Source organism: Colletes gigas, unplaced genomic scaffold, assembly GCF_013123115.1.
Source record: "Colletes gigas isolate AHSC1104 unplaced genomic scaffold, ASM1312311v1 Colletes_gigas_Sc00001, whole genome shotgun sequence".
In the NCBI taxonomy this organism is placed as follows: Eukaryota; Metazoa; Arthropoda; class Insecta; order Hymenoptera; family Colletidae; genus Colletes; species Colletes gigas.
This window is the reverse complement of record NW_025106630.1, coordinates 6100607-6127497: the sequence shown is the minus strand read 5'-3', so window position 1 is coordinate 6127497 and position 26891 is coordinate 6100607. Positions and strand designations below refer to the sequence as shown.

At 44.9% G+C, this 26891-nt stretch overlaps 3 protein-coding genes across 3 annotated transcripts in view; 2 read left to right on the top strand and 1 right to left on the bottom strand.

Annotated features, from left to right (window-relative positions):
• LOC122395351 (POU domain, class 2, transcription factor 1-like) overlaps window positions 1-10291 on the top strand; it is a 131073-nt gene extending 120782 nt beyond the window's left edge. The window contains exons 5-10 of the mRNA XM_043392844.1: window positions 4588-4724; window positions 5832-6176; window positions 8690-8752; window positions 8920-9239; window positions 9327-9623; window positions 10029-10291. Coding sequence (XP_043248779.1) covers window positions 4588-4724; window positions 5832-6176; window positions 8690-8752; window positions 8920-9239; window positions 9327-9623; window positions 10029-10281 — 1415 coding nt within the window. The 3' untranslated portion in view covers window positions 10282-10291. The remainder of the gene's footprint in view (window positions 1-4587; window positions 4725-5831; window positions 6177-8689; window positions 8753-8919; window positions 9240-9326; window positions 9624-10028) is intronic.
• A 6740-nt stretch (window positions 10292-17031) lies between these two features.
• LOC122395412 (KRR1 small subunit processome component homolog) lies at window positions 17032-20024 on the top strand. The gene has a single exon (XM_043392962.1). The coding sequence runs from the start codon at window positions 17385-17387 to the stop codon at window positions 18405-18407; it is 1023 nt and encodes a 340-aa protein (XP_043248897.1). The 5' UTR covers window positions 17032-17384; the 3' UTR covers window positions 18408-20024.
• A 2047-nt stretch (window positions 20025-22071) lies between these two features.
• The window catches only part of LOC122396603 (polypeptide N-acetylgalactosaminyltransferase 2), a 48026-nt gene continuing 43206 nt past the window's right edge, over window positions 22072-26891 (bottom strand). The window contains exons 5-10 of the mRNA XM_043395160.1: window positions 26417-26484; window positions 26011-26262; window positions 25666-25881; window positions 25168-25387; window positions 23202-23412; window positions 22072-22341 (exon numbers count right to left, since the gene is read on the bottom strand). Coding sequence (XP_043251095.1) covers window positions 22072-22341; window positions 23202-23412; window positions 25168-25387; window positions 25666-25881; window positions 26011-26262; window positions 26417-26484 — 1237 coding nt within the window. The remainder of the gene's footprint in view (window positions 22342-23201; window positions 23413-25167; window positions 25388-25665; window positions 25882-26010; window positions 26263-26416; window positions 26485-26891) is intronic.

Genomic DNA, 26891 nt, shown 5'->3' with positions numbered 1-26891 from the left:
AAAGCGAGCACGGACAGAGACCGGGGATAAAAAAAAAGAAAAAACAAGAAGCAGAGAGACGTCGGAGCGGAGGAAGGGCGAGCAACGAGTAAATTGAGCAAAAGGAGAGACCGCGATCCGGCGAGGGCCAACTCGAGGGCGGAGCTGCGGCAGGAGGGGGAGGCAGCATAAGGGAACGAGGGATGCAACCGCGAAATCGGCCGTAGCCGTGAAAATAACGATTTCTCCTTTGTGGTACCGTTCGTTAAACCGAGAAGAGCCGGTTTCACGAATGCCGTCGCGGAATAAGGAAAAAGGAAGAGACGAACGAGCGATCGAGAGACGGAGAGAGAGCGTATCGGGGGGGTATTCGTGACTCGCCGATATTTTCCTTGAAAGCCGAAGAAATCGATATTTTATGTAGATCGCGAGAAAAGGGCAACGCGCCCTTCGTCGTCGGTGGCTATTCTCGCCCGAACGAACAAAAACATCGGCTGATCCCACGCAACGGAACGAGGCGGACCAGGGGAGGAGGACGAGCAAGGAGGGACAGAGAGGAAATAGACGAGCCGGAGGGCTTTGTTGCGCGGCAGAATTCATCCAGAAAATGGAACTTCTTCGTACGGCGATTGTTGCGTCGCGGGCGGAGAAAGCTGCCGCGGCTATTCACCCGGGCCCATTCCCTCGAATTAGATAGAAATATTCACGGCCCGTCGACGTGAATTGGACGTGGCTATTTGCCGCGCGCCCATGCTGCACCCGAATCGCGATTTATTGAAATTTAACCCTCCAACTAACGGTGCTCTTAACACTCAATGGATCGGTGATGTATTTTTACTATTGGTTGCGACAGTCAACGTGTTAAACCGTGAAGAAATAATCCTTTTCTAATTACATATAATATATTTTCCATTTTGACCAACGTTTGAAATACAAACTCTTGTTCCAAACATGTTGCACTTCCTCTGCTAATGTCACGAGTATATAATCTCCTAATCGATGATCCATAAGTTCTCAACCCTTCGATCGAAAACCAAGGCCCCTGACACCGTCCCCCAAAGATCCAGAATTCGCGTTGGCCATCTCAGGTGCGTCCCGTTGTCCCGTTTTATCACCTGACGTACGTGACGCGCACTATGTTTTCCCGGATTCCGGGCTAGTTTTCGGGAAGGTCAGGTCGTCGCCCAGTTTTCCCCCGACCTGTGAAAAAAGAAACGAGAGAGAACGCGGCGGAAAGTCGTGGCAGCGTTGTTGCTCGAAAAGGAGACTGCTACGTCCAGCTGCAGCCCCCGTCGCAGAACGGTCCCCGTTGCGTGTGCGTGTGCCTGTGCAGGCCGATCCGCGTGGAAATGTGGGTGGGTGATGGATAGACGGTTACCGTGTCACTCGTGCAAACGTTAAACGGGCTTCAATGGCTGGAAATTGCATGGGCAGCGGCATTGTGCCCGAGCTATTTATAATGGCACCTAGCCGCGTCGGAGTATGCAGATGCGGGACAAAGACGCGTCGTGAGATACGATCCTCGCCTATTTTGCAGCTGGATCGAACGGGAGACGATTTAATTGTGATTCCTCGAGTTTTTTACGTAGAAATGTTTGAAAGATTCGAGAAACTCGTAGGCACGTGTAGGATTCTCTTCGCGAAAGTACGTTAAAAAACCGTTGATCCGAACGTTTCGTCTTCGTTCCATTAGAGGCGTCCGTTGCACATTTTTTGTTCAAACCGACGATCCGCGTCGGGAGAATGTCCCGATTCGAATCGAACGGAGACGAGAGTGCACCAATCGCGTCGTTCGCGATAGCTGGGAGGAAAACGGGAGAAAAAACGGTCGGTTGCCTTATCTGAGTCGGGTGTACGTTGGTCGACGTAGCTCGCACCTGGCGGCACGGCCTACCACGATAAACGTTGCTCCAGCAGCGTCTCGTTCCGACGGCGAAAAGGGTGGAAAAATAGGAACCGACAGAATTCTCCCCAAAAATCCTTTTTCCCCCCCTTCGTGTCTCTGTGTTTCTTCTGGATGCAAGGAGGCCCCGGGAGCTTCTCACGGAGAAAAAAAGCGTAATTTTCGATGAAAAGAGGGGAACGACGATGCAAATTTAGGGGCAAAAAGGGAAACCGCCGTGTGTGAGCGCGCGGGTACCTGCTTTTTAGTCGCGTACGGTTCGCTCGAGGGGTGGATCGAAGGCACAGGGTGTAATCGGCCGCGCGGATGACGACGGATGGCGCAACTGAAATTTTATAGTGAATCCACCAATGCCGATGTTGTTCGTTGCTGTCTGAGGCTGTTCTACCTGACCTGTCGCGTCTCTCTCTCTGCTTTTTTTCGCCGTTTTCGGGGGAATCCACGTCAGGTACGAAGGGGAGGTATAGATGCGAAGGAGCGAAAATCGGGGCGAGCTGGGACCCGTAAACGTTGCGTTGAATTCACAGGATTCACAGGATTTTGAAATTTTTTTTCCCCCCCCCTGTCCCTCCGTTCGTCCCATAGTAGCCCCACCTGCGACTCGGCCTTTTTACGAGCGTTTCGCGAGCGTTTATCTCTGTTCTTCGCTTTTGTCCCGACGGCGAGTCCTCGATGGGAAAGTTCGAGCACGGCCAAAGTGGCCAAGGGACTTTCTTTTTTCGTCGCCTTGGTTCGCTGACCCTTGCCCATTCTCGCGCCCTTTGCGGTGTTCGATTTTGCGCCATAGGTGTGAAAATGACCCCTCCTGATACCATTAAGTTGATGTACAAGAATCTTATTTTCCTTTCATTAAAATCTAGCTCCTTTTCGTTTCGCTTTCTGAAACTAAATAAACGTAAATGGGGGCTATATCTCAGTCGTAGATCTTGAAAATTATACTCCATTTCGAGGTCTCATAAAGAAGAGGTTCCCAAATGGAAATGGAACGAAACATCGAGTCATGGTGAACGTAGATATTAACCTTTCAGAGATCTATGACTAATCAGAATTTTTAATTTAAATTTACCGACTAGGTAGCTATTACTCTAAAGAGTTTGTGTATCTTTGTACGTAAATTTGTATTCCCTCTTTCTCTATGTTGCAACGTCAGTCATCGAAAAACAGTTGCAGATGTAATATAAAATAAATCTAACGTTAAGTATAATTGATCGTGAGTCAACGAGAAGTGCTAAAAAAGTCTCAATTCTGAATAAAAGTCGAAGTTCGCCGCCATGCCGCAAATCCCCCGTCGAAAAAGGACTATCCCGCCCCGGCGTATCGAAGTAATTATTATTAAAAACCGTTATGCTCGTGCTTGAATGGCGAATGGCGGCTCGTAAGCTCGTTTTCTCGAACCGAACGAATCGGTTTCGTGCCATTATCCGGCTTGTACCCCTTTTCTGAGGAGGAGGAAGGGTGCACAGCAGCGAAAGACGAAGGAAAGGGTGGCGAGGGAGGGCCAGTCATAAGATACGATGATGAATGCACCGAAGGGTTGATTCGCGGCCCATGGAGAGGGGCGCAAGCAAAGGGCCAAAGGGTTCCTCGGCGGCCAATCGCGCGCGAACTTCGGATGCCCGCGACCAATCGTCGAGGCCCTTCGTGCCGCGCGGCGATGGTGGGGAGGGCCGCCTCGTCCTTAGGGGCACAATTTCGTTGCGTCATTCTGACATTCGTTCTGTATCGGTCCTTCGACGAGGACCGGTGGTTCGCGCGACCTTCCGAGATCCCAGAGTGTGTCTGCCCTCGAAGGTTGCTCCCTTCGTTTGAATATTCGACTCGTTCGGGCGACCAGAGTGCGCGGTATTAATTATTCATGCCGCTAATTCGAACACCAGGCTGCGACAAATATTTGCATCCTCGTGTTCCACAGAGAGTGAACTCATCTCTATATCGATTTATCCCTTCTTTCGTTGGATCTATCGCCACGTGTTTTCCGCAGTGATTTAATTTTTCTATCGATTTCTCTCGTTGGATTCAGTCTCGAAACGAAAGTATGATTTACATCCACGTGTTCTGCACGGAGTGAATTAATCTCTATCGATTTTTATCTCCCTTGTCTTTGAAACTAAAATAATATTCACACCCGCGTGTTCTGCACAAGGTAATCGATCTTCACTTTCCGTTATTTTATCCTCGTGTTTTCGATAGAGGCGTGATTTAATCTTGATATCGATGTTCGTTTTCTTTCATTGGATTCTGCCGCGGTTCTCGAAACGAAAGTAATAACGGTGAACAGTGCCGGGCGATCGTTCCCTCGCGATGCGGAACGAGAACACGAAGGGCCACCGGAAGTTCGTTGATCCTTGAGGCTAGTTTTTTTCGGTCACTGACCGCCGTGCTGGACCTTGGAAACCACCCCGATGTGACCACGAGCGACGGGCCACGGGGATCCTCGCGAACAAACGAGGCTAAGATGGTCTTCCTCGAGGACCCGAGGATGATTTTTGCTGATATGCGACTCCATGCGACCAGCACGCCGACTTCCACCCCCACGCGTTATCACCACCACCAGAAATACAGGCCTCAGAACAACAATGACTGTACGAGTTATCCCACTGATTCGAGATCGAACGTCTTTGACGAGCTTTCGAGCTAAATTATTTGTAAACGAGATTTGTCGGGAACACGGATGATTGAAATGTTTGTTCTTTTGATTTTTACAGACGCGGATCTCCATGGCGAGGTGGACGGCCCGGAGCTCAGCGGCGATGACAGAAGTATCGCCAGTGACATCCAGGATGCCACCGAGGCGAACCTCGACCATGATTCCATGGACTCGGACAGGGAAGCCCTCAATCTGGTTAGTGGAATCGCTTCCATCGAAATCATTATTCGATATCTCCAATCTTAGACATTAGAGTCTTCCTCAGACTTTATCAAATTTTCAATAAAGATTTTGCGAGATTAGACTCGAATTGCTATTTTCAAAATATATTTAACAGCTGTATTTATGCGTTTAAAACTTCTATCTAACTTCCGGCGAAACTTTCACCCCAATCCCCGTACGGGATTCAGCTTTTTACATTCGATCTCGAAAGGCAGGAAAAGCGCTGCTGTTCAATATTTGGCAAATAAATAAAGGAAGCCACTAGTGAGATGAACGACAGGAAGGGACGTGGACGGGGGAGGGGGGAGTTTTATAAAACACAAAAGCATAGGATGGACCGTAGTGACCAATATCCTGACCTGGCCGAGTGTAAACAGGGCTTTGTTCGGCGCCGTTTACTCTGTAATATTAGGGAGGGTTGCTCTCGCGCGGTGTTCTTCGATTCTTCGTGTTTCCAGTCCCACGTTACAGTGTGACGTTCCTATCCCAAATTCTATGGAGATCGATCTTTTTCTAAATCCACCGCGAAATAATGTAATCGCGTACGTACGAAAAAGTCTACGGGATCTACTATAACAACGGATCGATAACGCTCCTCCGATGGAAAAAACTTTTACGCTGAATAGACACTCGTTAAAAGAACATAGAATATTAATGTAGCGATCCATTTACGTAGACAATAACTTCGTTCGCTACACTGTTAATTAAGCCATAATTAATGACGATTTAATGACCAGCTCTGAGTGAAATATATAGAATATGTACTAAACTCTGTATTCTAATGATGGGATCACCGCGTTCGAATCTAGCCACAGTTTCCGCTTCGAATGGGGGAACAGTTTTTTTATTTCCATTCGCTTCCGGGAACACTTACGTAGAAACAAAAACGCAACTATTTGGTTGAGAAACACACTAAAACCTTGCTGTTCATCAAGTGCTGACACTTCTGTTGAAATAAGGTTTAATCTTCTTTAATGTAAAACCCTTTTTCTGAACTGAGGAAGACTGCAAGTACAGTCGAGATTTAAATAATCGATTTGAACATTGAACGATAGTTGGAAAGTCAAAACTGTTTCACAGGTCACGGATGTGTCGCATCGCAATAGCAGCAGCGGCACCAGCGGCAGCGCCTCCTCGCCCAGTTCCGGGGTTAGCAGCCAGATAACCGGAAGCCATCAGCAGCAACAGCACACGGCCAGTCAGCAGAACAGCAACAACTCGCAAGCGGTGCTCGCTGCTCAGTTGGTTGGTCAACAATTGCTGATGCACGGCACGCTGGGCACTCTTGGACCGCAGGAGATCCAAACGTTGGCCTCGATGCTTCAGCCGCAGCCTCAGTCGCTGCAGCAACAGTTGCAGTTCGCCATGTTCCAACAGGCCAATCCCGCGGCGGCGAACCAGGCGCAGTTCTTCTTGCAGAATCCGGTTCGTGGAACACGGGAAATTATTTTTTCGTACGCTATTCTACCACGCGAGGAGGGTTCTGTCGTTGGGGGCTTTAAAAATAATTCCATTCTAATGGTTTTAATGAACACTTTATACACTCGTACTATTTCTAATAACTTACTGCAGCAAAGTATCCATCTTGATCGCTTTTAATAACTAGCTACGCAACAAATATCCATTTCAATCAAAATGAACGCAGAAGTTCCGCGACCGTGGAGCTCCCCAGCGACAGAATCTTCTCTTTTCCTGCAAGGCACAAAAGCCGCTCGGACTCGGTCGCGTCTCGTATCGCTGGCAAAGGAATTATTCTCGTAGCGCGAACAAACGGTCCTCGTGCACTCGAATTCCTGCCATTGTTCTCCCAGCACTCGGCTTCTCCATCGAATTACCCACTCGATACGAATTCGATTCGAGACGGGAGGGAAACAGGGTGGATCAGCGAAGGATCGAAAGACGACGTTCCTCCCGGTATATCTGATCGACCGGCCAAAAGAAGTAGACGTCTTATTCTTCGAAGACGGTTCGCTCGATTTGACGCCCAGATAGCAGACGAGCCAATGTCATAAAGAGGACAGGGGGTTTCTCTCGCTGACGTGTCCTCGGAAAAGCTGCTGAGCGCGAATAGGCACAAACACAATCGGCTCTTCCAGCATCCATTGGTAATTGCTACCTTTGCGGTTTCAAACTCTGTTGGAAAAGATCGTCGCCTTACGATTTCTAGCAATTCTTTAATCATGATACACTTATGCAAGCAAAGCTTCAACTACATAGTCCCTAATAGATCCCCAGAACGCAGATATTTATCGCCTGGGGTGTACAGAGGCCCTTTCAAGATTTTCCAAATTTTTTGTGGAAAAAATCGATTCACGATATATCCGGGGATGAAAAATGATCCTCCTTCCTGTATACGATTCCAACCTCCGCCCCCTCCCTTCCTCGGGCTTTCAGGGGCCCCGGAGGTTGAATAGGTACGAGGCCTGCGCGTTTACGAGAAATTTTCTAAAGATTCCATCGCGCGGAGTGCGTGCATCGTCGCGTAACCTTCTGGAAAAACTAACAAAACGACTTCGAACTTGAGCAGATTTAATGGCCGCCCTCGTGTCCACGTATCTGCGAGCATCGAGGCCTGGGTCTTTCGTGTCTTCTTTGAAAGGTGCAACGAGGAGGGATCCCCGGGCCCTTGGGCACCTTGCCACGGGGCGCCCTTTGTTCCCTCACACGTGGCCGGGCTGTTTCTTTTTACCTTCCTGTATCTACACCCCCCCTCTTGGTTCCTCCAGCTTTTTCGCCAGCGTTCGAGGCACCCTCTTGGTCTCTTTGAGAACGGTCTACCAGGGATCGAGGGCACACGACCTCCTCCATCGCGCAACCCTTTCTCGTCAGAGCGCAACAACCTGCCCCAAACCCTTTTCAAACGTTACACGCGTGGCCTAAGCGCGTCTCCGAAGTCCGTGTAAGGGATATTTAATTTCGAAACTGTAACGTCTCAACTTGAAAGGATTTTGCGGTGGCAAGGGTGCTTTCATAGCGAAACAGTTATTTGAATACGATTCCCCTGCTTAGTCAGGTTTCCAAATTATATTTCATGTATAAAACGAAGTTATTATTTTCGAAATTCGCAACCACCTTCACGAAGCACTCCGTATTATTCCAGTTATCATTACATTCGCGTAATTAATTTCCACGTCGTATAGCTTTCACTCTGATTTTGTGAAATCGGCGAACGCCAGGTTTGCAAACAAAAGTGCAGGAAACGTTAAAACAGTAGTCACGCTTTCTGACTTCTCTACTTTAAATTCGTTTGAATAGGAAAGGGTGCACAGGTGATCGGTGGGTCTTCGCAACCTGTCGTGGCACGTGGCCGTATTCAAAGCGACCCCGCGCCGGGTGTCTTCGCGGCCAACAATAAGCATAAACAAGTTCCTCGTGGCCCCGGGAACGACACGCGACCTGTCCCGAAAACCCTTTTTGCTCCCCGGGCGTCGCGTTTTGCACGAGCCCCTTATTCTCCTAATCGAGCATCTGGTTAAGAAAAGGGTGAAGATAATCGATCGGTTGGAGCGCCCCTCGAGCGACTCCGTACCTGTCCGTGGGCGCAACACGTGTCACTTTTCGCCCGTACCTCGAATCAAAGTCTCCAAATAACCCGTTACGCGAACCAGCGTTTCGAATCATCGGGTACGACACACCCCATGGTCGATTTCAAGATATCCCCAACAGAGTTGCATTTCCAAAGAATTAGGGTTCTTGCGGTACTATTCGAGTACCTTTCGTTCTAGACTTTTCGCCAGTGCTGCAGCTATTCGCGCTGAAAAATGACTCCTCGGAAACGTCTCCATAAGTATACAGAACCAAAGTATTCTAAATACGTAAATCTTTAGAGGCACGAAGTTGCAGAGCTGGCGAAACGCAAGAAACCTCGAACAGTATGACCCGTAACTAGTTACAATGAGACCGTTGTCAATGTATCAATGGTCGTGAACGTCTTGCAGGGGCTGTTGCAGAGCGGTGGCTACGCCTCAAGACCCAGTCATCCGCGCTCACAGTCCATGCAGGTACTGTCTTACGATAGGCCATCGCTTATCCTCCGGTTGCGTTACGTCTGAGCCCAAAACAGAATGTTTCTTTCCCCATCCGACTCAGACGTTTCGTTGCTACGGTTAACGAATTGGAGGGACAACCGTTCCGCGAGGATGACACACGGACGTTTGTCTGTTATCAGGTGCAGGCAGTGGCGCAGGCGGCCCAGCAGCAGTTGCAAGCCTTGCAGAAGCAGCAGGCCCTCCAGGGCGGCGGAGGGTTGATTGGTCGAAGTTTGGCGCAACAAAGGTCACCACCGCCGCCTGGCACGCCGCCAGCGGTCAAGCAACCGCCGACCAGGCTGGAACCCTCGCCGGAAGAGACGACGGACCTCGAGGAACTCGAGCAGTTCGCCAAGACCTTCAAGCAGAGGCGGATCAAGCTAGGTTTCACTCAGGGCGACGTTGGCCTCGCCATGGGGAAACTCTACGGCAACGACTTCTCCCAGACGACGATCTCTAGGTGGGTAGCGACGATCCTCACGATCCTCATCAAGTTATTTACGCCACGTAGATTCGTCTTCCTCAATGTCTGTTTCTCGTTCTCCAGGTTCGAAGCGTTGAACCTCTCGTTCAAGAACATGTGCAAGCTGAAGCCCCTCCTGCAGAAATGGCTGGAAGACGCGGACAATTCCTTGAACAACCCGAACTCCCTTTCGAACCCACTCACCACACCGGAAGCCATCGGCAGGCGGCGGAAGAAGAGGACCTCGATAGAGACCAGCGTGAGAGTGGCGTTGGAAAAGGCGTTCGTACAAAACCCGAAACCCACTTCGGAGGAAATCACCCTATTGGCCGACAGCCTGGCGATGGAGAAGGAAGTCGTTCGGGTGTGGTTTTGCAATAGGTGAGCTTCAAATCTCCGCACTTGTATATCGTAGCTTCCATCGCTTTCTATTCCCTTGGATAGCAAAGCTTGGAAGCATTAGGTCGTTCCGTCAGCCTCTGCGTGTTCGAAAGGTGTTGTTAAATTAACAAATTTCAAATCATTCTGAAAAACTTATTTTCGGTTGCGTGGGGTCAATTACAATAATATATAGTATAAGACTCGATGACGAATTAACAGCCTCATAATTGTTAAACTCGACACGAAGAACTTGTGTCGAATCAATGAACACCGGGACTTTGAAATTCTATTGCATCAAGGCAAAGGCGTATGGAAGGACCTAACACGCGACTGTTTCAATCGCATGGAGCTTAACGATTCAAATTTTCATCCAAAAACTTAACGAAGGCGGTTTTCCTCTTGCAGACGGCAGAAGGAGAAGAGGATCAATCCGCCGACAGCAGCGATGGGCAGCCCGACGATGGCGTCTCCCGCTCCGTCCGTGTTCGCGTCGTTGGCAAGCTCCATGTCCGGGAGTCCTCTGGCCCTGACGACGCACTCCTCCAGCATGGGCCACTCCCACCCTCACGCGACGCCTCTCGGCTCGCCGCTACCCTTGGCCCTGGTGGCCTCAGCAGGTGGAAATTACCACCCGCTGAGCGGCAAGTCCCACGAGTGACACCAGCAGCCGACCCACCCGGGGGAGGCACTATTTCATCAGCATCATCACCAGCAATCGCATCAGCAGCAACAGCAACGACGTTTGTGCAATCTACCTGAGTTCTATCACTAATCCCGCCAGGTGGTCTGTCTGCAGATGACAATGACGTCACTGGTGATAGCGTCGATTCGGCGGACACAGGGTTCCGATCCGCCGAATGGAATTTGGCGCGAACCGGACGAGAACGCGGAGGATCGTCGCGGAAGGGGTAAAGCAATAGTCAGCTTTGGCAGTGGACGAGACGAATACGCCGTACCTAATGGCACGATCGCGATACGATACGAAACATATCCTGGCGACGAAGGTTTCGCTACGAATGGACTCTACGATGGAACGAGGGAAGCGACGTAGAGCTCCTGTTCGATGCAAGGTATAACTATGTCTCGCTGAGTATACGAAGCACGGTGACGCGTCGAGGAGGATGCAGAACGTCGACGAAAGACTTTCTTTAGACAATTGCTTGTTTCGACTTAGGAAATTGAGTATCGCGAACGCCCAAAGACGCGCCCCAGAGGACAAAGAGGTATTTCGTTAAGTTTCACGGTTTTTCTCAGTATTATGCGTTTCGGTTGTTAACTTGTCGACTGGCTCGAGCGGATCGTAAGAAGTTAAGGGTCGTCTTGTAACGTCGAACGAAGTATCAAAGGTCTTTGGCGGTCTTGTTTGCGAGCCCGAGGCTCGTGCAATCGCGAGTTTCTTCGATCGGTTTTAATATTTGTAACCGATCGTTAAAAGATTGGCCTCCCCGTTAAATTAACAATGAAAAAATTGCTAACAAGATCGTCGGAAGTCTCGTCGAAAGAGGCTCTCGCGTAATTTGAATTACATGAGGAACATCAAAGTGCAGCGGTTTGCTGTCCTTGTTATTATAGTTGTTGGTACAATTATAATTGTTACAGCGAATGATCCCATTAACCTTGCCGATTATCGTATCGCGAGCCTCCTTATAAATATTATTATCCCCCGGTATAAATACTGCATCGATCGAAACTTTGTTCGGGAAAGGAATCGGGATTGTCCAGTTTCGAGACCGAAGCAACGTCGCGCTTAAACTTCTTCCGTTTAGGATCGTTTCCAACGCTGGTAAAGTTCCTGAATCGACTTCGAAGCCTTCGTTCTCGCATACATGTCGGTACATGGTCGCGTTGTACACCGTTCACCTACAAGACGCAATTAACGACACGAATGCAGCCGGCCACGATCCGCCATAAAGCAAGGCCCTTGATCGGCTACTCCGAGTTATCATTTGAATTATCATGAAATATTTATCAAGAGGGGAACCGTTCGACGATACACATGTAATTATCGACTGGTTTCCCTCCGCGTCCCTTTGGTTCTCTTTTTGCCCGTCGAAACGACTTATATCGAACCGTATAAAATTTTACCCGATGGTCTCGCGATCCCGAGAAATTCCACTCGACGTGGGTCGTCGCGGGTCTCGATGATCGCGGGGCAACCTCGGCGGAAATTCGGAGAATACTTTAGCGTTCGCAACGCGAGCACAACGAACGACGGGGAACGCGTCGAAGAAATCAAAAACCTTCCGTGTGTCTCGCGGAGTTCGTCGTGTCGCGCTCGACTCTCTCCGTGGTAAGCAGGGTTAACGTACGACCAGCGAGAGAGCGTTCGCCATTTCAAGATCGAAAGCTCGCCCAGAGAAACTAATGTCGAACGTTAATTACAAAGTTGTCGAAGCTCGATCGTTCACTGCCACGAGGAACACCGAAAACGTCACTGAAATTCAACGACCCCTTTCTCGTTCTTTCGAGTGGAATTAATTGGTTACAATTTAGTCGAGACACTCAGATTCGCAAGCATACTTTCTGTCGCTGAATATCACGGACGAGCTTACGATCTTCGAGCCACGGGCAACGCTCCCTCGCCGGTGGTGAAAAATGCGGCGAGGTCCGACAATACGTTTGTAAATAATTACGCATACGTTTGCGTGTCTGTCGCAGCGTCATACATATCCGTGTCCCGAGTTTGTACATATTTAGAACTTCTACGAGCGTAAATTTTGCGAAATTAACAAGAATACGAGGGATGGCTCGTTCCTCGTTCCTGAGACACGATCGATTGTCGTTCATTAGTCCCAAACCAAAGTATTGTCGCCTGTAAACGTAAATGTAAACAAAAAAAAAATAAACAAAACCTAGACTATTAACGCTATGAGTCCGGCGCCGTACGAGCGGCTCGCTGATACTAACGAATTTCCAACAATTTTATCCCGGTAAAGATTTAAGTTAGAGGATTCCAAATTTCGACGTTTGTTCCAGAATTAACCCTAAATTGCCGATGATTAATTTCAGATCGATAACGCGACTAGTTTCCGCGAAATAAAATCGAGTTATTCGGTGATTTCAACGCGCGGTGGAGTCGCATCGCCGGGCTCAAAGTATTCAGAAACGACTCCAAAATGGCGAACGAGCGCGAGTTCGTATTTTTGGCGAATGTCTTTGGATCGACGCGAGTGCCAGCTCTTGTAGATACGTACGTACGTACGTGTACATACATACGGTATATATACACCCGCTGCACGCAAATAATTATACATACATGTAGCGCGTATACGTTTGGACGCGTCGATTGTACGCGCTCGCGGTTCGAGAGTTCGCGCCCATATTTTTCAACGACACGTTACCTTTCACACGGTTGATTTTCGAGCAGAGACAATTCCATAGAGGCTGAAGACGCGCGTTCGAAGCGAGAACTCTCGTCCTGGCGCGCAGAAATCGACCGCCTCGAGGTGGTGAACTCCCGGTGACTAATTAAGGGCTATGATTTTGGTGACAGAGATGAAACGTTCATAAAGACCGTATACATAGTAGTTATATCGTAATCGCCGTATGCTAAGAGTCGTGGATATACCTATAAATACATTATATTATATATATATATATATACGTATGTGCGTGTACACACGTACACCGAAAGAAGCACAGAGAAATTGCGCAGGAGGCGAGCACGTGCGTCGGGTTATACATATGCATGTATAAATATACATACTATACATAAATGTATAAAGTAAACGTGTTGTAAATAATAGGGAGAATCGATAGAGAGCGACGATTAGCGGAAACCGCGGCGGATTTAAATCACCGTAGCGATCGTTTCTTATTATTACGAATATTATTAAGTATCCTTAATCGTAGATATCAGTGGACGACGCCAGCCGTGTCGAGATTTGAATACGAGGGGTTACGATGCCGAATAAATGATCGACGTTTCATTTTTAACATTTATACAGTTCATTTTCAACTTTTAACGCGTCGCGTTTGCTTCCTTAAACATTTTGGTATACGAATTTTAACGTTATAGATCGATAGTAAAACTAAAAATATTTAATATTTTATTATTTTACAAACTTGTAAGAATTTTCTGCAAACTCGAACCCGTGTTTGGCTTCTTAACCCCTCGATTTTATTATCGTCGAGAACGTCAGCGCGTTTCACCCGTGTACATTTGTTGCGAGAATCGTTTTTTTAAAAATATATGTATATACATATATGCAGCATCGTGCGTTAATCACAAGCGTATGCGTGCACCTCTGCCAGCGTATGTATATATGTATATCTGATATTATATTATATGTAATTTTCTACAGGAGCCACGTCGACGCGACACGATATATTACAATATATTTTCCGTATTTTAATATATTCTGCTCGCCCGATTATATATAATATAATACGTGTATGTATGTATGTATGTATGTAAACGCGTACGAGACGTGATCTCGTATCGATCCCGCGCGTCCTTTCGTTCTAAATCACCTACAAGCGTTATTCGCCCCCTCCGATCCTATTTTCCCGATCCTGCAGCCTAAGAATTAAAATCCCACCGTTTCATTGCCCACTGTACTTTGTTTTACTTCGAACCATTAACTTCCAGAGTCGTGGACCAAGCTGTAGTGAAACAAAAGCGCGAACAATGAGAGCAAGTGAGAGAGAGAGAAAGAGAGAGAGCGAGAGAAATTGACGATGAAAAGAAAGACGATACAAAAAGAGTTCCTAGAGCATTCGGTTTTGAGTGCGTTAGACGTTTTATAAATTTAATGGAGAACGGGTGAGAACGATAGATACGAGAAAAATCGATAGACATAGTGGAGAACATGATTAGAAAATGAAGAGTGAGAGATAGTGATAGACGGACAATTCTGCGTTTTCCTGATCTTCCTTTTTTCTTTTTTTTTTTTTCTGTTTTCTTCTCGTTCGTCGAAGGTGTGTAATGTTGTAGATAAAAAGTGAGAAATTAGTATGGATAACTCGCCCCCCTAACCCCTCTGATCGACGTGTCATTGGTTCATTTTTCGCGAGCCTCGACGAGCCGGCGCATTCCGCGAGCGAATAGACACATTAATTACAGTGATTATTATTATTATTATTAATTATTAATTATTATTATTAATTATTATTATTATTATTATTTCATTATATTTTAACTTTTATTATTTGAAAATAAAAGTGCTAGACAGACTTTAGTTATTTTGGTTCCTTTGATTTTTTTTTCTGTGTACCGATGACCCTTTGTTTCCTGGTTTTCTTTTTAGACGCATCGAATACTTTATACCGTAAAATATTTATTTAATCGTCGCAAATCATGAGCTTCGAACACACGTTCGAATACAATTGCTATACTACAGAAAATACGTGAGTTTCGATACGATCTTGTAACGGATAAAACATTATCGATACTTTCCTGTAATCGGAAATTGCAACTTAATTTTGACGAACTCTTAAAGCTCTGCCGGAAGTCCTCATTTTCTTATGGCGACGAACGTATTAATCATCATTTTCGTGAAACACAGTTTTCTTAGTTGGTGTTCGAACAAAGTCGAAGTAATGGACTGTTCAACTCGATTCCAAACGCGCGAAAATGTATATTAGCCTAACATTTTCCGTTTGTATCATTCCAGCGATTATTCATATTCGATGCGAAAACGCGCGAGATTTTGCTCCTACCGTCCCAATCGCGTTCTTTCTGTAAATACGTCTGCGAATAATATAGAAACTGCGCGAAAAAGTCGCGACAAACGAGCCACATAAAAAGAAAAAAAAAAAAAATATGGCCGCACGCGCGACCGTGAATGCAGCCAAACGCAGCCGGGTATACCGAAGTTAGCCGACTAATCAATCAGTAGAAACGTATAACTGTCTTCTGAGAGGAATCTAGCGTTACTATAGGAGCCTACTAACGATTCGATGTGTTGTAAACTCGTAAATAATGATGGACGCGCGCGTCGTTCGATTCGATGCGTAGAAATAACGTTTAATTAATTAAGAAAGGAATACCATTAACGATAATATTATAAAGTACGAAGACGAACGTTGGCCGAAAAGGATAAAGAGATAAAGAGCACGGTATGACAGTTCTTAAAAGATTAAACGAAAGAATAATAATATTAATAAGAGATTAGCGGCGACGGGGAGAGTCCTCGTTCGATGACAAAGTCGTCAAAATTATTTTGTACCAAGAATTAGTGATTCTCGAAACTCGCAGTCTTTTTAAGAGTTCATCCGCGACCGGTGGATCGGTGTCGCGAATTACGATTAGGGAATAATTAATTGCGACGCGCGTTTTTGACGTCCGCCTTCGATGTTCCGCGTCGATCTCGCCTCGGTGATCAAACCGGAAGAGCTAGAGCGATAGGCAGCGCGAGAAAGGGAGAGTGTGCGTGCGTGTGTGCCCGTGGCGTTGTATAAATAAAGTCATATCAATCTGGAATAGTTCATGTTATCTAGGATACACTATTACTACGATCATTATCACAATATGATTAGTAAGAATATTGTAATTGTATAATAAACTGCGTCATAGATATCCCGTGCGTTGATCATTCGTTGTCCCAGTTGATTTTGCGTGGACGTATGTTCGTAATCAGGCACGAATAACTTTGGTTAAAGATTATGGTTTTTCCCTTTATCCTCTTCAGAGTATAAATACAAAACCTTCGATTAAAAATAGAAATACAATTATAAAGTTGTAGGGAACTAGAATTATAACATGGAAGATTAATTTGCAAAATAAAATATAGATTTCTGATATACTTTTTAAATTTAGGGTTTGCAACTTATGGATAAAAGAGGGGAAACAAGATGAAAAACGTGAGGCCATTTATATTCGTCTTACGTAAGTATTATAATAAATAATTTGATTAAATTCAATACTGAAATTTTCATTGTTTAAATTATGTTTTCAGTTTCAGATAAAGCAGTATTGTAAATGGTTAATATTGTCTAAAGTAGGTATATGTCCGATAGCAGATAAGCTCTTGGCCGCTGGTACAGACGTATAAATCGCACGAACTAAAATATCGACCCGATAAAAATCGATTAATTTAATTCCCATTCAAGGATAGGTCTATTCTTTAGCTTGTTTATGGTGTAATAAGTATAGGTCGGAAAATAGAAATCTCTGGTCAGTCGGGACTCGAAATCGTATGGTGATTTACATAATTTGAATTTCAATTATTCCGAGAGTGAGAAGGAAAGACTCACATTCGCCATCTTTCTCTAATTCCCGAAGCTCTCCGAAGGAGCTCGCGAACGTGAGGCTCGGCGGGGGGGGAGAGGCAGACCATTCGAGCGCCGGCTGCCGTCTAGTGATAACGTGTTCCGTCTCTATTTCCGACGTAACGATCCTATTATCGTATCTTTGCGCATAAAACATAGAAAAACGTTCACAGATTACATTAAAACTCATTGCTTTATATTCTTGTTGGTAACTTTGTCGTTAACTTTGAAACTGATACGAGAGGTCTCTAGTGGCCACGAATCGTACGACACATCGTGAATCTATTCCACGCGTGGTCTGTGGCGTGTGTGCTAATTAACATTATAACCTACATTCGAACTCAAAACACTGTTAAGAATTCACGTGCAACTTTCATGAATCGATTGTTGAAAGCGTGTTCGTAACTATTGATCAAGAACGATATCAATGAAGTAAAGAATAGTAACTTTGTTTGTAAGAAGTGAACATAACCTAATGAACATTCATCGACGCTTTCTTTCTGTGACTTTGGTGTAATGATCGAAGAGTAAAAAGTGCAGACGTGAAAAATGAGTGACTCTGATAGAGAAGACGGTCCACAGCAAACAGGACCTGTGGACAATGCGTGGTCGTTGAAAATTCCGAACTTTACACCCAAGGACAATCCTCATCGTCTGCTGGAAGAGAGTTCGTTTGCGACGTTGTTCCCGAAATACCGAGAAAAATACTTGAAAGAACACTGGCCGCTGATTCAGAAAGCATTGGAGGAGTATGCGGTCAAGGCAGAATTGGATCTCATCGAAGGTAGTATGACAGTCAAAACCACGCGAAAAACGTGGGATCCTTATATTATTGTCAAAGCTCGCGACATGATTAAGCTTCTGTCGCGATCAGTTCCTTTCGAGCAAGCTACCAGAGTATTGCAGGATGACATTGGTTCGGATATCATAAAAATATCTTCGTTGGTTAGAAACAGAGAAAAGTTTGTCAAGCGGCGTCAGAGGCTTATCGGTCCCAATGGTTGTACCTTGAAATCTATCGAGCTGCTTACAAATTGTTATGTACTCGTGCAGGGACAAACGGTGGCTGCGTTAGGTCCTTACAAAGGTCTTCAGCAAGTCAGACGTATAGTGGAAGATACTATGAAAAATATCCATCCAATTTATAATGTTAAGGCATTAATGATTAAAAGAGAGTTGGCAAAAGATCCAAAATTAATGAACGAGAATTGGGAGAGGTTTCTTCCAAAGTTCAACAGCAAGAACGTCAGTAAACGGAAACAACCTCTGAAGAAGAAGGAGAAGAAACCTTATACGCCGTTCCCACCGCCACAGCAGGAGAGCAAGATAGACAAGATGATAGCGTCTGGTGAATACTTCTTGAAGGAGGAACAGAAGAGGGCCAAGAGGAAGAGGGAACAAGACATCAAGCACGAAGAGGCTGAGAAGAAGAGACAAGAACGTAGAGCACAGGCATTCGTACCGCCAGAAGAGAAGTCTAAAGAAAGCAAAGAGCAGAAGAACGATATAAATTTAAATGAATTTAAGAAGAAAGTTAAAAAAGGATTGAAAAAACGTAGTGCAAAGTCTTAAAAACTGCTTGAAAATTGTAAGACTCATTTTTCGTGACGGAAACACGATAACTAAATCCATACACAAAGTTCTTAATGAAGAAAGGTACTTGTTGATACGTGAATTTTTTTTATGGGAACGACTCGCGTATAAATATACGGAGTAATTCCATTGTTTTATTAAAAAACATTTTTTCTATAAGTACTATAATATCGCATTCTTAACATAAATGTGTAAATATAGATAAGTATATACGCATTGTATACATCGTAGAAATTCAGTGGTTTGCTTTGATGACAGGTATTTAGACTCCAAAACCAAGTGTCCGTGTATTTCTCAGGATCGTTTTATTAGCAGAAATTGTAAATTCGTTACAATTTCAATGTAGTCGAACGTAAAAAAATGAACAATCAGTTCTTCGTGCCGAGTCTGCGTGTATCAATATAATCCCTCGAAATAAATATCAGATCGTAAGTTGAAAATAGCTGGCATTAAACGTACGATGCTCAATGTCAAAATTCAATATCACTTCGCCTCGTTTTCGAAACACATTTCCAAGGATTACATTTCTGCGACACGCTATGCGGGATGATTCAGAAGCGTTGTCCGAAAATTTAATGGGCGCGTTTTACGCGACTCGCGAATACGAATTGAAAGGTAAATTTTGGTCTTGCTATGGTTTTAAAGCCACAGTGGCTTGCCAGCGGTAAAAAGGTGTAATCAGAATGCGTGTAAGTCATATGGGGTCGATGTCGAGACGTAAAATGCGACTGTAAATTGTTCGACATCATTTTAGAATCATCTTTGTATGGTGTAGTTTTGGAACAGCGCGCTTCAGAATGCGAGGCCTTGTCTCAACGAATATAAAATTAACCAAGAACCGAACGCGTCGTACGAGAGAGACTGGAAAATGTTCGTTTCAATGTACAAGTGAATTTCTTATTTTATTCGCGTCCAGCAGAAATTAGTCCCCGTCTCTCTGACACGCGTATCAAAACATCGAACGGGTTACTCTGCTACCTTAACGTTAGGTTTGAATCGCTCGTTATCTTACAGCTTACAGATTCATGGAAGTACGACGTTTCGTTATCTTATACTTAGATCGTAAACATATTATTTACAGTTATTACGCGGTTAATGGTTGTCTCGTTACTCGCGAAGCACGCAACGAAAGCGATGAACGAGAAAAGTGTTCGCGTTGACGACGAAGAAAGTGCTACTCGGAGACGCATTAGGACGGGAGAGAAAGAGAGAGAGAGTTAATTAATCGAGTACGTAGAAGTATTTACAGCGCATCGATTCGCAAGTCGTTCGGGTAGTTACTGAATTAAAAGCGCCGCGATTCGATCGAAATTATTTGGTCGTTCATGGTCAGCGAGGAGTTATGATTTCGTTAGAACCACCTTTTTCTGTTTCTCGAACAGAGAGGCAAGCTACCCTCTAGCAGGAATTTCGTCTGGGTTGAGCAACAAACTGATTTCGATCCAATTGCAGCGCGTCGAATTAAAATTTCGGGATGAGACGATATTTGCCTAAAATCGTTTTCAATAGGCGAGGCAGATCAACGTGCGATGGTATTCGTAGAATGAACACATATGGGGCGATTGCTCGTGTAAGAAAACACTTCACGTGTCGATAACTTAAATATCTTTGTCTATATTTACCGTTGGGGATTCGACAACAGATAGAAATATATTTCTCTTGTATCGTTTTAAATATTACGCTAATCTTATTCAATAAATCGTTCCTAAATTTTAGGCCAGAAAAATTATACAATATGGATCCTCGTGATCTTTCGTTTCGTATCACATTACTTGCAATATGTAGTGTAAGCATTTAATTTGGTCAGTGGTTTTCTTTAAATTAATTGTATTTGATAAATATACCTATTTCTAAATTTCAGTTTGAGAGAATTATATATATTACTGGGATTTTCGCGATGTTTTGCATCGCATTATTTGAAACATATAATAGATAGTTATGTTAGAAGCTTTCGTTTAGTTAAAAGAAACGTTTATATATTTTGTATCTCTAAAATATTCGAGAAGCACTGGTCTATAGTTTCGGACTTCGTTTTTCACGTGGTATCGCCCCATATATCCGTAACCATTACTATCGCTGCACCCTGTATGTACAATGCACCAATTTTGACACGAGATTTTGATCAGTATGGTACAGCGCGTACCGCCTACCCAACTTCCAAGTAAAAACAATCCTTCAAGCAATTCCTTACGTTTACAGAGCTGCGAATGTCGAGGCAATTAGAGCGCGTTTTTAGTATCATACAAAATGCTATGTATATATATGTATATATATATATACGTATGTAGTATCAATGCGAAATGACAGCAGTGGATCATTGTCGTCGGGAAAAGTGTTAGTGTACAAAAGATCGTTTTTCTTTTCGCTACATATTGCTGCATTTAGTCGCATCTTTTTCCCCTCCCCGCTTTTAATCAACTCGACGCGTTGTAGACGCTCCGATTGCGCACCGACGTTTCACGCAATCCCATCAAAGAGAAACTCACCCCTAATGCGACGATCTTTGTCGTCGCGTTAAGGATGAACGAGACCCCGGGAGCGTAACGCGTCGAGTCCTCGGGGGCGGGAGCACACCGCAATTCCCAACTATTCGCACAACCAAGTAAGTATACAATTCGTTATACAAAAATAAATCTCTTTGTGAGAATCGTGTAGCGCGCGCGCCTTTGATCTAAGAAGCGTTCGATTCACGCTGCGATTCGTCCTTTGGATTGGAGACAATGAACGTCGACGCTGTGGGCCCGCGTATACGTTAACGATATTCAAAGTCGGCTAAAAAAAACAAAGAGTCGGGTACGATCGATCCGCGAGAAACAGAGAAATCGATGGGAAACACGGGACCACGGGCACCGACATTTTTGCAATCGTTGTCGATCGTCGAAATGGTCGAGAACAATGTTTCAGCTGCTCGGTGAAGCGACCTTACGATTAAACGCAACGCTTCGATGTTCGTTAAACGACACTTCGAACGGTAGAAGATTAAAGTACACGGTGCATTTCGAGTTCGCTTAAAATTACAGATACATCGGAGTATTCTTTTTATCAGGTTTTTCCTTTTGAATGATATTCGTGGTGGTAATCGAGAAAGGGTGTCGGGGAATCCTTTGAGATCATGTAAATTAATGATAAATGCGTTCCTGAAATTTATCAGGTTTCGATACAGTTTTCAAAATTTCACAAAGCGTTTGGATCTGCGGGCGAACCTTCCCTTCGTCTAAAATTGCCGTCTACCTCTACCAAGTAAAATAGAAAAAATAACAGCCTGTTCCTCCGTTATAAAATTCGCTCGACCTCCTGTACGCTGGAGTTCAATTCCAAGTCTTCTTTAGTCTCACTCGCGAGCCTTGTCGACCCCTGCTGTTCCCGCCTTGCTCCTCGTTCATCGTCGTAAGCATTCGAATCTCTTTGAAACAGTCTCGTTGTCGCGTTCGCGATTTTCTTTATCGAGAAGTTCCGTTTTTAGCGACGAAACGACGAATCGTACGGCTCATCGACCGGTTCGATCGAGGAGCCCGGATCCCGGGCCGACGAGATCGATCGATCGTATCAGATCGATACGGCTCCTTCTGATCAGATAACGCACCCCTTGAGTCCTTCGGGAGTGGCGACGACATCGCGATCTTCACGAGACGGTCGTCACGAGCTAGTGATTGTGATTGTAGAGGTGCCACCTCTGCGTCTCGGCGTTCGAGTCGCATTTCTCCGCGGTGATGCCCCTCTGCGCCTGGAATCTCGAATCCACGCACACAGGGATCCTCGAGTGTCGAATCAGTCCACCCTCTAAGTGTCTCCACTTTTGGTTCTCGCTACCGTCGCAAATTTGCATCAGCAACGTGGTGCCCTTCGCGTACACCGGTAGGGTTAGACAGAGGTCGTGATGCTTTATCAGACCGTCCTTCGTTAGGCCCCATTCCTGAAAACGGAACAAAGTGTGATTTAAAACCATCGTAGCATTTACAATTCTATTTAGTTGCGGTGATTCAAATTTAAGGGATGAGAATATCCTTCGAAGTTAGAGGTACGTAAGGAAGTCGTGCACAGGATATGGATTATTTGTCCCCGACTGCGTATTTTTAATCGGTTAATCGAACAATGGACGGTGTTCCAGATGGTACTCGAACGGTAGCCAGTATCCCTGTTAACGTAACATCCCTCTTCTCCTGTATTGTTTAGGGAAGTGACAGCCACGATAAGTGGATCCCTTTTCAGCGATTAAAGGGAGTCGATGAAAATAATTAAGCACTCTAATAACTCACGTTGTCCATTGTCCTTGCAGGCTACCAATTGAATACTATTTGGGACGCGTCTCTTTCATTTATTAATTGATCGGATGGCCAAATGAACATCTGTGGTTAGCGACCAGCGACCCAAATATAGCTACGTTAAATAGATGATATCTCTGCGTCATCGGAGCCTCGTTAAAACGATAGCTTTCGACGGTATATTGATAAATTAATTGAAAAAATTGTACAACTGAAATATCAGGAAAGACACGGATCGAGCAGGGTTGAAACCAGGAATAGATCGTTATAAATATGAAAATTATCTCGCGTAACTTTGAGACAAAAGAGGGTTCGTGTCTGGAGGATCCTTTAATGTTTTATCCGGGCACGAAATCCTTCGGGGGATGATTAAAGCGCAAAATTGAATGGACGGATTAATACCGGGGACCGAAACGAAGAGTTATTTCGGTAAAACAACCGCGGCGGACTATCCAGCCGGTCGAGTTTACTTAGAACACACACCGCTTGAATAATGAACCGGCGTACTTACTTGGTTACCGCCAGTGTCGTGACACGGATAAAGTCCCACGTTCCCGTCTAGTAGATGTCCCATGCTATCCAGGCACGCGGTTCCTTGCTTCAGGGATCCCCCCGGACCGCCCTCGCTGGTGGGTATAACTAATTCGGGATACACGTTTTTCAGATACCAACTGAAGGGCTTGCAGTGCAATTTCCGCTTCAGCTCCATTCTGTCTTGAATACTAAAACGAAACGGGCGTCGTTTTATTAATACGGCTCACGTGCGCTGACGCGCGTTTTAATGAAATCGACTATCGGTATTTCGTCCCGTTCCTGCGCCGTAAATCGACCCGCCGCGGGAAATAAGACGGTCCAGGAATTAGTTCGTGATAAACGATCTCGCACGCTACCGAAGAAAATTGTTCGTTTTCCATTAAATTTCGTCGACGAGGTGTCCGAGGACAATGCTCGTGGAATTAGCTGTGCAACGAGTTCGAAAATCGGTGCTAATTTTGCTTCGAGCTTCGTGGGCTTCGAGATTTTTAAAACCGTCTTAGTTTAACACTAAACCTACCACGACCGGTCGACTGACCGATTGAATCGATTTATATTTTTTTGTAAAACACCGCACAAAATTTGGTATCAAATTCTGGTTAGCTTTCGATGAATATAGGAAGTATATAGTAAAGATGAAAGGAGAGAATCTTTATTGAAAATAGTAAAACTTTAGGTGCGTGCAGTTCCGAAGCTATCAGCGTTTTATCAATAATCAATCCACTGTTACAAGCAGCAAACCTTCCTCTTTAAAATGGCTTTTGGTTTTTGTCGATCCGACTTTCCGTTTTCGAGATATTGTAATTTATGTAATGAGGTATTTTTTAAATTCCACTATCCACGCTCTCGCCGCCTTAGAAACGTGTATTAAAAATACTCAAACTTTGGACGCGTGCAGTTCCGAAACTACTAGTGTTTTCTGCATAACTGAACCGCCGTTGGCAGCGGCGAAGCTTCCCCTTTGAAATGGTTTTTGGTATTTGTCGATCGGACTTTTCGTTTTCGAGATATCGCAATTTATGTAAAAGGTAATTTTTCTTAATTCGACTATCTCTGTCTTCGTCTGGCGCGTCGGACCTCTCTCTCGCTCGTGCGTCGCACGTGACCTAGCCCGCGTACGTGACTGTCGTGACCTACTTCCGCGTAGTGTTTCCAAGAATTTACTACGCGCTACTATTTACGCGCGCGTGGTCATTCATCCCGCGTCAATGAAACGTAAACAAACGCTTCGGACCCTTATATCTCCGTAACTAGCCACCGCATCGACTTGAAACTAAAATCGCTATATCTCCGGAACTAATTACGCTATCGACTCGTACGAGCGCTCATTTTAAAGGGCATTTTATCCCCTATCCGATGAGCACATTACCTATTATAATTTTTGTTATCTTCTATGTTTATTTTGAAATTTACTTTGACGTTACATTCCCAAAGTAGTTTCTGCACTTCCTATTGATTATACGACTGTACTATACATTGTTTATTTAATTGAAAATGAATTTATATATCTATACAGGATGTCTGCGTAATTACTATCTCAGCAGTTTTTCGTAAATAATTGTTTTCTCTCGAACTAACTATGGTATCGATTTGAAACAAAATTCGTATTTCAAGGGCGTTTTATCCCCTAGCTGATGACAGTTAAGAAATTTTGACGTAGTTTGTACATTTTCTGTATGAAGTTAAAGTACGATTTTTAAATTACCTTTCGAATGAACTTCAAAACACAATTTTCTATAAATATAATGGAAAAATTAGAAGTTCGTTGCCTCGTGAAAGAGAAAAAGAAAGGCTGGTCATTTGACTTGTCATGGTAGGAGTGGGTATACACGAAGTGTCGGATAGGTTTAGCGTTAAAAAATATCGAAAGCTTGGTATTGAATTTTACAGCGTGTCCTCGAATGGCGAATGTTTTGGGAATATAATTGATGAAGGGTTCTCACTTTCCGTAGGGGATGTTGCGCGCCAGAGGCACCGCGTTGTAGTAGAACTGTTTATAATCGTCCATCCACACCTCGGCCGCTCGTCTGGTGTTCCGCGCGAAAACGTTTCCGCTACCCCCGGGGAACGAGTAGGGGTGGCGTTTTCGAAACACGTGGCCGACGCGCGAACACGGAATAATTTCCAAGCTGCCACCGCATTGCCACACCCGGAACGATATCTCTGAAAAGCCCCGTTCAATGGTTCAACACTTTCGTCTTTAATCACATTTCGAAATTCCTCTTTCTTCCCTCCTTTCAAATGAATTTCTTTCAACATTTGTGATTTCCTAGATCTATGTGATCATCATTAACCCTGTTATAACTGATGTAATCTCTTTTTCCAGTGCATTCAGACACTGTTTCGAGTATCATTTAGAATTTTGTACACTTAGGAGAAAATTGACAACGATGACACAGATCTACGAATGTGATTTCTTCGAATAGATCTTGAAAACTCACCGAGATTCTCCCCACCCCAGACATCCATCTGAGTGTCGTACTTTCCCAGTTTTTCGAAGTACGCTTTATTGATAACGAATAGGCCTCCGGCGATCATTGGCGTTCTGATCGCTTGCGTGGGATCCTTTTGCCTGGCTTGCCTCTCGATTTGGCTCAGGTATTCCCACTTGAACACTAGACTCCAGTCGAACCCACCCCTCAGGTCCGCTGACGCCCCTAGATATACAGAAATTGTATCGAAACATTTTCTTATCTGGATAAAAATTTCAAATAACGAAAGACAAGTAGATGTTAATTTCGAAAAGGTATCGACAATGGCTAGAATACGTTTCGTAAGGACAGTACCGATATATTGGAAGGTATCCATGCTGATCACATCGATCACGGGACATACGACTCTCGTTGGATCTTCCGCTACCCTTTCTAAGAGAGGCTCCAACCAGTCGGCGTTGCATTCACAATGCGAATCCAGGAACGTTAGTACACTCGCGGTGGCTGCATCCGCGCCCCTCACCCTCGACCTCATCAAACCCTCCCTCTTCTCGTTCCGTATCACCCGCACTTTATGTATCCTCGATAGCTCTTCGCCGTCCTCGGCTGAAAATGACAAAAATACGAGCGAAGTTACGTAAAGTGTTCAAAGCATAAAAAGTATGTCCTTTTTGGTCTATTTTTCTTTTTGATATTTCGTTTGCTAGTCCTATATCAAGCTCATAATATTTTGATAAAAATTAGAGAAATCGAAGCTTACGATGATCGCTGAAGTCGTCCACCAGTATGATTTCTTTGATCAGATGCTCGGGACTCCTGTTCAGCACGCTGAAAGGCAAAAATATAATTACTTTCGCTCCCAGGCACGTTGTAACGGGCTAAGGAAAATTTCCATGCAGAAATTAAACGTTTCTAATTTTATCGAGTGGCGTAATTCTGTCGCAGGCGTCCCCTCGAAACGACAACGATCCTCTTTTAAATAAGTTTCCTGCTCTGCGTTCCGTGCACCCTCCACCTCGAGACTTGCTTACCACCGGGAAAAATTTTTACCCCGCAGAACGTGGCTCGTAATCTCGTTCGAGTCGCCTAACGTTACGTCGTGGAAAAAGCGTTTCAATTAAGAGGCGAACGTTCGCGAGGGAAATCTCTGATTCGTGCCACTGCATCGAGGAAAATGAAAGACGAAGTCGGACATATTTACGATCTTCTCTAAACTCCCAAAACTGCGTGGAAAA

Bases quoted from the DNA above. Each gene is read 5' to 3' on its own strand.
- LOC122395412 (XM_043392962.1), top strand. From the start codon at position 17,385: ATGAGTGACTCTGATAGAGAAGACGGTCCACAGCAAACAGGACCTGTG.